Here is an 11402-nt window from a genome sequence, read left to right on the forward strand (position 1 = left end):
AAAAATGCAAGGTTCAAATCGCAGAGACAAGAGCAAGACATTAAATCTTTCCCTTCAGCCCTCTAGAGGACGCTAAAACTCCTAAGGTGGGGTTGTCGCCACACAGAAAGGTAGAGAGGGTTGCAGCTAGCACGCAGATCCGTGCATGCAAGTAGAAGTTAACACTTTTTCACACCAATGTTACAGGAAATTTCTGCAACAATGGACTTAAAAAAGTAAGATTTAAAAAAACTAAAACTAGGGGTTGAAACATCTACAAGCCTGGGGCAAGCGCAAAGGAAATTGAGGTAAAATTTCTATCGCAATATTGGTTAAAAATAATCATCATTTTGATTTTTGGCAAAATCGTCCATCCCTACCACTAAACATGTAAATCTACAGTAAAAATGCAATTTAAATGCAAGTGAAAAAAAACCTTTTCCAGAAAAATAATAAGTAAAGGGAAATGAAGAATTAAATGAAATGTAAACATGAAACACGGGTTAAATTCACTAATTTCCCTCCAGAGCTGTTATGGGCTGAGGAGCCATCATCATCGGCCTGTCATATCAGGAAATGCCTGAAATCAGCAGTGCAGCCTGAATGAGTCCCTACTGGGGAAAACGCAAACATTGGACTGGACTCTAGCCTCAGCGTCTCACCAAGTTCAGCAGCGCTGACAGGAATAGCTCTCATCTTGGATGTCTGAGTGCCTCCCTGCCTGTGTGTTGGTGTGTCAATGAGCACACTCAAACCATCATTTATTTTTAATAAGGCGACTTTCAGACAGAGGTCACGCTCTCTCTGACTCCTTGGTGTGTCTGTGGGGCCATCAAACAGCCAACTATGCTTTTATCCATTTCAGCTCTAAAAAGATGAAATTTCTAAGATCATGTCTCTGCTAACTCATCATCTCCTGTTCTTGCATCCATCCAGCTGTTTCACACTGAATCCCCCCCCCCCTTTTGTCCCTCTGTTCCCCTCTGCAATTATTGCAACACTCTGAGACAGGGGAAATGGGTTGCCTGGCAACAGGATGCAGCTGGACCAATAGCATTCCCCCAAATGACTTGACTGTAATGTGTTTAAACAGAGGAGGAGAACAAGAGACAGGGAGGAGGGCTCTGCACTGATGGCGAGAGGTGAGGAGAGAGAACAGAGAAAACGGGCAGACGAGGTGAAAAGCACAGAACTGAAAGAAAACCAAGAGGCAGGGGAATTTAAAAAAATATGATTTCCTTTATAAGGATGACAGGGAAGAAGCTTATAACCGCTTCCATACATTCATTTATTTCCATCATTATTCATGGCAGCTCAGAGAACAGAAAGCTACAGTTTCTAATGAGCAGAAAAAAGTTAATTTAAAAGTCAACTTTTCTCTGCTTAAAGAGAAAACAGCTCCATTCTAGTGTGCTGTAACGATGGTGGTAACTTAATGAGCCGAACCATATGCTAGCCGTGATGCCCCTGTGGTCAGTGACCTGCCAGCAGCAGCCTCTGCTGCCCACCGCCCGGTCTGTGTGGGATTACAGAGAATAAAGCCTTATATTCCTGGGCTCCGTCACACCTTCCCCCCCCCTCCGCCTTCTGAGCTTCTCTTCCTTTTCTCTTACCACAGTCCCATCACCCCCGCCTGCTTTGTCTCCAGGGGAGGGGTAATGGGTGCCTGCCATGTCTGAATCAACCGGGGCATGATGACATCTCTCCCCAGATCTGTAACCATAGTAACACCATCCAAGCAAGAAATGCTGCTTTCCTCCTCTTGGCTGTGCGATTGCCCTCTACCAATCCTTTCTTCCTTTAATCCATCCCTCCCTGGTGCCTTCTAGTACCACCCTGCCAACGTTTCCCCTGCTTCACCGTACTTAAGCATTAACTCGCATATAATTCATCTTATAAGCACAACACTATAATTTAAAGTCAAATGGGCAACCATACCTTTGGGAGTCGGGTTGAGAAATGGCGTTGACTATTGCCTCCACCGCCGTGTCGAAGAGCTCCGGGTCAGACAGGGCACTGAAGCAGTCATGCACCAGGCCTTCGCTCTCGTTTAGAGGCACATCCAGCAGCACCCATGATGACAGACAGCGCAGCACCCGGGCTTTGACTGCCCCGGGGCTATCCGTCCGCCGGAGGAGCTGCTGCAGTAAGGGACAGACTGACCCCCACTCTCGGCCCAGAGCTCCTCGAACCTGGACAGGGAGTAAAACAAACAAAAACACATCACTTCCTGAGCCTTTATATAGTTATGCTTCACACAGACTGATTATCTTTAGGCGTTTGTTTTCCTGAAGTTTGATAATTGTTTGATAAAATTTTTTCTTTTCTGTTTCTGAGAGAATAAAAAAAAAAGGATTTTAATATTGACATGTTAGCAAACTGAAAAGCATGTCTGCACTGGATGAGTGCAGCATGGCATGGAGGCCATCAGCCCAGGTGGATGTGTTGCGGCCTTCAGGTCATTTCCACTGCTGCGCTGATGTAGGGTTGAAACAATTAATCGGATTAATCGATCATGAAAATAATCTTCAACTAATTTAGTGATCAATTAATCGTTAACTCGAATATACAGACTGTAAAATATGCCTTTTTTACTTACAGAGCGACCCATTTAAAATAGTCATTATATCAAACTTGTGAAAAAATATACAAACATTTTGCATTTAGGACGTTAAAAAAAAACTTTTTCCGTCCAGAACTCCTCAAGTGGAAAAGTTTTTGTTTCATCTGGTTTAATTTTGTAAAAAAATCTTTAAGGAACCTTTGGCTATCCATATATTAATCAAAAAAAATGATTGACAGCAAATTGAATCATCAGTTGCAGCCCTAATCTGATGTCTTTCATCTCCCTTTTGATAATACTCCATAGATCCCAGGTCAGGCCTGGTTGCTGGTCGTTCTAGTGCAGTGACACACTGAGCCTGGTTCTGCTGGAGGTTTCTTCCTGTTCAAAGGGAGTTTTTCCTCTCCACTGTCGCTACAAGCATGCTTAGCGTGAGGGATTGCTGAAGAGTCAATGAGTCGATGCAATTAGCTGGTTTTCCTTAGATAGAAAACTTTGAATCAATCTGACTGGATGATCTGGTGAACTGGAAAGTGACCTGAGATGACATGTGTTGTGAATTGGCGCTGTAGAAATAAACTGATAACAGGGACATCAAAGCAGATATCAGTCATTTTGAAAGTGCTAGAAAATAAAGTCAGTATTTCCATAAAGCTTGTCTGAGGAAGGAAGCATTGAGCACCCTAAAAATGTCCTGGCAGATGACGGGCTGGACCAGCATGAACTGGCATCACCCACTGTGGAAGCCTCCCACTGGATGCTTGAGAGAAATTAATTCTGTCTCTATCCACTGGTCCTCTATACTTCTCCATGAGGGCCAGTGTTTTCTAATCAAACTTTAATCTGAGAAGATGACTTTGAACCACTTTGCACCAGAATGGTCCTTTTACCCCCTGAGCCCAGGGAGGAAGTTTCTGTTGTCTCTACACTGCAAAAAACTGAAATCTAAATAAGTAACTTTTTCTTTAAAAAAGTGCATTTTGTTCTATAATTGAGGAGGTAAGTGCCACTTACCTTTGCCAATGAAACAAGACAATTTACATTTAAAATAACAAAAAAAATTGCATTGTCTTATTTCAAGTGCATTTTATCTAAATATCTTATTTTAAGAGCAAAGATATTAATACCATTGGAAGATCATCTTATTTATCTACTCAAATTAAGGGTAAATACACTTAATTTAAGACATTTTTACTGATTTCTAGATAGCTTTTGCAGTGTAGAAATATAACAGGCAGCTACAAGATATAGTTTGTGTTAAGTCTTGTCAAGTTATACTTTTCTGAGAAACTGTACTTTGGGCTTTCATTATCTTTAAGCAAGAATCACCAAATTGCTGTTAGATAACAAATAAAAAGTATATCCCTTTAACTTATCAAAGACCTTCTAATGATACTGAGATGAACCTGAATGTGTCTGATAGCTTCATTAATCACTGATGCCAAACAGGTGGCCACAGTCGGCGCTTGGCGGACATTACCTGCCCCTTTCGGTACTGCGGCAGGCGGCTGGTCTGGAACTCCTCCGGCAGCACGGTGAGCAGTTCCAGCAAAGCCAGGCAGCGTGCCCGGCCATCCACGCCTCCCCCCTCCTCCTGAAACACTCGCACCATCTCTGCCACTGCGCCGGGCCAGGCTTCGGGCATCGTGTTGAGAGCCAAAGAGGCCAGGGCCACGCACAGTCGGGTGAGAACCATTTTGGAGCCGGAGGAGAAGCACGCTATCTGGGAGAACAGCTGGCTCTTCAGGGACTCGTACTGGTCTGTAGGGATGTCCGACCAGTACCTGGAGATTTTGGTGTGAAGAGCACTGGCCCCGAAGTACTGAATCTCAGGCACCTAGGACAAAACAAGCGAGTTAGAACAATCTCATCTTTTTGGTTAAATCTTCATCACTGAGTTTGTTAAGACGATGTACCTTTTCTGGGCTAAGCAGGGCCCAACTAAACTGCCAGGCCTGAGGTGAAACTTGTGCTTGCATCAGCCATTTCTGGGCCAGATTCTTGTTCTCTATGTTTGGGTCGTAATACAACTGATGGAGAGCCTGGAAACAAGAAATTAACACAGCAGTTAGAGGTTTATACACACACTAAATGCCTCATAATTCAATGCCTCATAACTACCCTCAACTTATTGGGATAAACATCAGCAACTGATGATTTCATTAACTATTAAGCACTAATTATTATATCATAATGGTGTTTTTGATGTTGACACAAAAAACAAGCAAAAACAAAAAAATAAAAAGCACCAGATCTGTGTAATAATAGTTAAAGATTGTGACATCTGCCGTTATACAGGTATTTGGTTCTCCTCATAGAATAGAAAATAAATTAAAAGATTTATTGATCCTTAGCAGGGAAATCTAGGTGTATCAGCAGAAAACTAACAAATGGCGGCATGCAGATACACAAAGATAAATGATTAAAAACAGAAGATTTAGATTTTACAAAAGGACTTTACAGATGTTATAAAATCTAATATTAGAAAAAAAATAAAAATCCAGAGTCAAAGAAATGAGAAATGTGAGAGACTAGAGAAATAAATGCACAGACCTCTTTTACGTTTCAAGAAAAAACAGACTATTGACATGAATTTGTTTTATTTAGGAGGAGAGATTGTTTCTTCCAGCCTCTAGGAGGACGAGCCGATGATGATGCTAAGTGACATTAGCTGGTTGATCAGGTGTTCCAGTGGCTGTTTATCAAAGATGACAATAAATCCTCGGGGATTTGGAAAGTGAAACCTTCCTGATAGGGCTTAAACACTTCATCGTAATTAATCAGTTATTTAAAGATCGTCAACTAATTTAGTAATTAATCGTTAACTGGAGTATAGAGACTGTAAAACATGCCTTTAGTTAGCAGAGCGACCCACTTAAAGCAGTAGTTATACCAAGATTATTAAAAAAATACACAACATCTTGCATTAAAGTAAAAAAATGTGTGACAACATGATCCGTCCAAATCTCCTCAAGTGGAAAAGTTAGAGTTTCACCTGGTTTAACTTTGTTAAAAGTGTTTTATATAGAACCTTTGGCTATCTTATTATTAATTGATTTATGGAAAAAATAATCGACAGATCGATTTGCAAATTACCTTTAGTTGCAGCCCGAGCTCGTTTAAATTCCTTTGAATAAAATGTCAGAAAGTGCCAGAATTATCTGTGACATATAAGGTAGCCATAAGGTATTGCTGCTCCCTTTCTACATGCTGAGGAGTGCTGGAGGTCAGCTGGCAGAAAAACATGCCACCCATCCCATCATTTTTTCAAAATGCACCTATAGGCAGGATGTCTGTAAAGCAGCCAACTGCAGGCTAGCTTCATCGGCACAAGGGCTGGGCCATTTATCAATTTATCAAATGAATCAAATTCTCCATTTATGGTGATTTCATTTTTGGAAAATCTGGATTTTATTTATTTTTTGTTCTTAGATGTCTGCAGTTGTTTCCCTGCAGATTGATTTACTAATCAATCGGGTAAAGTTAAAGCTTGTTTATTTTATTTTATTTATTTATTTTCTACTTGCTTTGATTCTGTTTTATCTTCCTGTATTTTAATCATGCAAAGCACTTTGCATTGTCTTTGTACTGAATTGTGCTAAACAAATAAATTTGCCTTGCCTTAAACTTTAAATGTATTAGGCTGCAATTCTAAAGTGCAGAACAGAAAAAAGAATTATAGTGTTTACTAGGGCTGCAACTAACAATCATTTTGCAAATCGATTAATTATCAAATAGCCAAAGGTTATTTAAAGAAGATTATATTATGAAATTAAACCAGATCAAACTAAAATGTTTCCACTTGAGGAGGTCTGGATAGAGCATATTGATGGACAAAAAAGGTTTTTCAATCTTAAATGCAAAATGTTTATATATTATTTTTTTTTTTACAATTTTGGTATAATTTCTGCTCATAGTGGGTCGCTCTGTAAGCTAAAGTCACGCGTTATAGTCTCTATACTCCAGTTAACCATTAATCGATGACTACCGGTAAGTTAGTTGACGTTAATTTCAATAATTGATTATTAATCTGATAATTGCTTTAGCACTATTGCTAAGTTTGAAAAATAATAACTAGCAGGTTTTTCTACTAGATTTTTGCGGAACCTTTTGTGTCCAATTATACAATTTGTGAAATATTCTATTAAAAATGTAACAATCAGATTATTCTAGCAGCAGTAGATGTAATTCTTTTTTTCTTCTGCCTGAATAAAGGAAATTAAATCTTGTTATAAAGTGTGGTTTTAGATTAGTTTGTTTATGTTGTGATAACCATAAAACTATGGTGTTCTTATTGAAGTTCAGCAAATTATGAGAATGCCCGAATTTCGACACGGTGTCCGGAAACAAAACCAGCGGACAAAGAAACAACCTCAGTCCTGTTTACTCCCGACTAACAGACGGTGCCGTTACTTTACAGAAGAGCTCACACACACACTAAATAAAAACATAAAAAAACAAGAGCAGACTAGAAAGCAACAAACTAAAAACAGCCTTCCTTAAAGCACAGCTTTGAGTTATTTGCGTAGTTGAAGGTAACGATGAAGAAAGAGAAAGAAAAATATATAAAGGGAACAGAAATAAGAAGGAAATGAATAAAGGAGCTTTAATTAGACAGGTGTCTCCAATTCTGGCAGCGCCGGAATAAAATGTCAGCTCCTCTCTCGCACACTTTTCACATGCACAAACACACTCACACTAATGCACACGTTCAGTGAACCGCAGACAGAGTGAAGTGGCTTACAGGGAACGCAGAAAAAAAATAAGTCCCTGCTGTGAGCTTCTGATCTTAAATTTTTACCCCTAAAGCAATTCATATCAAGTCCTCCATCAGTGAGCCTTCTGTCTCCTTTACATCCTGCCATCCTACTGTCTTTATTTATTTGTATCTCGACCCTCTGGCCTTCAATATCAAATATTCTGCTAAAAAAGAAAAAGAAAGTGTAAAAAAAACAATAAGATGTCTGCAGCTGCAAAGAGGATTCTTAAACCATGTGGATGCCTCAGTAAGCGGTGTATCAAGCAGGTTTCCCTCAGTCTGCCGTCATATAGGATGATTAGCGCTCTCTGTATACTGAGCAAGACTCTGAACAAGCCAAGCTGACTGTCTACAGAGAGCCCGGTTTTACTCGCATCTCTATGTGTGGAAGCAGAGACTCTCTGGAGGGACCCATACATAATATAAAGCAGGTGCAGGATTTATAAAGCGCCTGAAGCTATGGCGGACAGGGTCTCCTTGCTCCAAAAACATCTACCTCCATTTTAAAGAAGAAAGACCACCTGCATATTAACTTGGCTTTGATACGGTTCAACAAGACAGAGAGGTTAATGGAAAAACAAAATGGGAAAACTGAGCTAAATATAAAAATCTGGTTTATTGTGGTGAGTTTTTATGCACATGATGATTTTTATGGCTTCCTTTGAACAGCCGTCCATCGCCTCTCTGGGCTTTCTTTAAAATAAAGGGTGATTTCAGAGTGAAAAGAAAAGCATTCATTACCAATCTGTGACTGTAGACCGCTCCTTATCTAATTCAGAACGGCTCCGTTCATCTGAGGGTCATTGTTGAAACCAAAGGCATAAAGCAGGCTGGTTGGTTCACTCCTTCAACCTCAGAGGAACTGACCTTTTCCACAGACGATCCGCCTTTTATCAGCCATTAGCATTACTGGCAATAACTTTACATCATCAGCAGGCATGGAGATTGCATCTCTAAAACTCTACTACTGCTGCTAGTTTTGTTGCAAGCATGGAAAACCGTTCAGGTAGCGCTCTGATGCAGGAATGTGAACTTTCTTCCATTTTTTTCCCCCAAATCCTCAAAATAAATCTGATTTATTTTTTGCTTTTCTATAATTTCATCAATGTAACAAAACTTAAAACATTACTATTGTAATGGAAAATAAACTTAAAGCACCAAATATCATACTTCAGAGTAGTCACATGACGTGACATTTGCACCAGGATAAACATTAAACCATGAATGATTATTATTTATTTAAGCCCATGTAGTCATTTTTCATAGTGTGCTAATGCACTTAGAGCCGTGGTTGCCATATGAGGCTTATAGAAGACTTTTACTTTTTTGCAGCTCAAGACAGATTTGTTTTTTGCTTTTTTGGTCCAATATAAAGAGATTGGGTTGCCGACCCCTGGTCTAGGGATAGTGGAATCTGACGAATGAAATTGGTGCTGAAAAAAATCTTATTATTAATCAATTATTGAAATAATGGTCAAATAATTTAGTAAATAATTGCTAACTGGAGTAAACAGAGTCTAAAACATGCCTTTAGTTGATAAAGCAGTAACTGTACAAAAATTATAAATGATAAATATATATATTTATCATTTAAGAAAAGATTTTCATCTGCAGATATGCTCTGTCCAGAACTCAAGTCTCCAAGGAACCTTTTGCATTTAGATTATTAATTGAAAAAAAAAATAACAGCATAATCGAGTAGCAAAATAAACCTTAGTTGCAGCCCTAAATGAAATCTAACCGAAATCAATCATGACACACGTCCTTTTCTCCTTTGCAATACAGAACACAGCTCATTATCTTTGACAGCAAAATCTCCAAATGCACCATAGCTGAAGAGAATCAATTTTCCAACCAGATCCTTCCAATAAACAGCAGCTGCATAAACCTATAGAGAGGTAACATCGCAGACTTACAGCTGTGTTGTAGTTTTTTTATTAGTTTATTCATTTTGCACTTTGCTAATAGTCATTAAGGCTACTCCTTTATACCAAAAAACAATATATCAACCAAGCAAACTAAATAATTCTTCCCCCTCAAATCTATACGCTCAATAAACCTGTAATGTTTTCTGTACAAATAGAGATGAACTAAGAACTAAAAGAAAAAGAAAAACTAATTCTAACGATAAAAACATTGATGCTTCAGCTACACTCAAGGATCATATTAAAATAGACAAAATTACAATATATTCTATTAGCAAACATGCAAATCCAGTTCAATGCTTGGTTAGTTAAAGACATTAAAGCAACAATCATAAACTAGAAACCACGTTAAGAAGAAGTTAAAAACCAGAGCGGAAGAATGAAGGTTCAGAGACGGGCTATATGCTATAAAGCAGTATCTATATTACTGCGATAGATAATAGACTGAAATATCTATAGAAATGTGTTAAAAGATTAAGAATTGCTTATCTGGTCAAACCTTTTTTAATTTACCCATGTTGTTGATGGAAATAATGACTTTTTATTTATTCATTAGCTGAACAGACGACTCATTATGAGGCGTGTTCTGATAACAACTTAAATCAAAAATAACTGCTGACATTTATTTATTTATTTATTAATGGTATATAATTCTGTTAGGTACGCTTTGTTAGGTATTCTGTATGTATTTTTCTAAATTTTTGCAATTGTATTCTTTCAAAAAATGAAATTTTAGCCCAAGGTTTAGCATATTAATTAAATAACTAAACATCTTGCCATAATTTGAAAACATAAGCATGTATAAATTCACCAAGAGCAACCGAGCTTCCTACACCTTCGATTCGTATCAGACTGCACCAAATAACCTCTCAATGAGTCTTCCTGCTGTCTAGGAGCAACGCTCACCATGAGCATCGTTGTCAAAGCAACCCTTAATCAGGTGGGTATGAGGCTCCCTCTGATCAGGAAGATTTTTCTGGATGTTCAAGCCTAAAATCTATTCACCAGAAGATTTCCTACACCACATATTTCTATTAGATGATCGCCCTTGGTGGTATAACCATGCATTTTTAAAACACATTCTTTAAAGAGCAGGAGGTAATAACGACAAAACAGACTTAAATAAACATAAAACAAATGGCTTTAAAATAAAAGTGGATTGTCTTTTTCAATAAATAACCAATAAAATTGGTATTTATGTACGCACCTTTCAGCAAGTAATTCTGTCACTCTTAAGCCTCTGACTGCAATAAAAGCATAACTTTGTCCTAAATCTGTGAGAATCAAAGGCCTGTTAAGCTTTAGTTTATAAAAGATAGAATTGTTTAACTCAGGACGAGTGTGGGTGTTTGTTGACAGCAAAAATTAAAAGTAGCATGGTGTTGCCAATAGTGATGAGATGTGAGCAGGAGTGAAAAAAAATAGTCTTGAATCACAGGTTTTCATTTTTGTGTGAACTTCTTTGCAAAGCTCTGGTGTTCTGATAGCTTTTTCGATCACTTTGATTTCTCTTTAAGAGCCATCTAATGAGTTACTGAAGCCACAATCAATGTTATTTATTCAGTCTTCCTGCCATAAAAAGCTAATTATTTATTTATATTAAGAACAGGTGTAAATTCAGAAACAGACAAAATGATTGCAGAGGCCTCATTCTAAGCTACATCAGCATTTTATAATCACCGGTTAGCAATGTTAGCCAGGCTGGTTTTACTGAAGTATTTAGTTTGTTTACTTTGACTATAAGGCTTCCAAAAGGCTGGAAGCCTTATAGTCAATTCTCTGCAAAGGTTTTTACAGAGAATTCCTGCTCTGACATGAAGCCTTCCTGTTATCTGCTTTAGGTCTTGTTTTCTCTTAAGGCCAGAAAACACCGAATCTGATTTTGCGTCCGATCCAACAGAAAATCATGTCGGACGAGGTTGTGGCGTTTAGCGCTCATTAAAAACAAATGGGGATGATCACATCCGACACGATTTTACGCAAGGGGGCTGTATAGATCTGACTGAGATAGAGCACAGGTCTATTTCATTCAGACTATGCAGCAATTCAGCAGCAATTTCACGGGTCTGACAGGAAGAGAGGCGCGGCTACAAAGTAAAACACATCCGCTTAGGGGGAAAATACAAAAAAAAATCTGTTAATCGTACGGGGAAAGAGTCAGATTTGGAGTTGAAGA

At 38.5% G+C, this 11402-nt stretch overlaps 1 protein-coding gene across 3 annotated transcripts in view; it reads right to left on the reverse strand.

Annotated features, from left to right (window-relative positions):
- ipo13 (importin 13) overlaps window positions 1–11402 on the reverse strand; it is a 47126-nt gene that overhangs the window by 30241 nt on the left and 5483 nt on the right. For all 3 annotated transcript variants that reach the window (XR_001481987.1, XM_015398317.1, XM_015398316.1), the window contains exons 3-5: window positions 4459–4584; window positions 4023–4379; window positions 1918–2171 (exon numbers count right to left, since the gene is read on the reverse strand). Coding sequence is in view for 2 of the 3 variants with exons in the window: in XM_015398317.1 (XP_015253803.1) it covers window positions 1918–2171; window positions 4023–4379; window positions 4459–4584 (737 nt within the window). In the remaining variant the exon portion in view is untranslated. The remainder of the gene's footprint in view (window positions 1–1917; window positions 2172–4022; window positions 4380–4458; window positions 4585–11402) is intronic.

This window comes from Cyprinodon variegatus, unplaced genomic scaffold (genome assembly GCF_000732505.1).
Source record: "Cyprinodon variegatus isolate N-32 unplaced genomic scaffold, C_variegatus-1.0 Scaffold926, whole genome shotgun sequence".
NCBI lineage: Eukaryota > Metazoa > Chordata > Actinopteri > Cyprinodontiformes > Cyprinodontidae > Cyprinodon > Cyprinodon variegatus.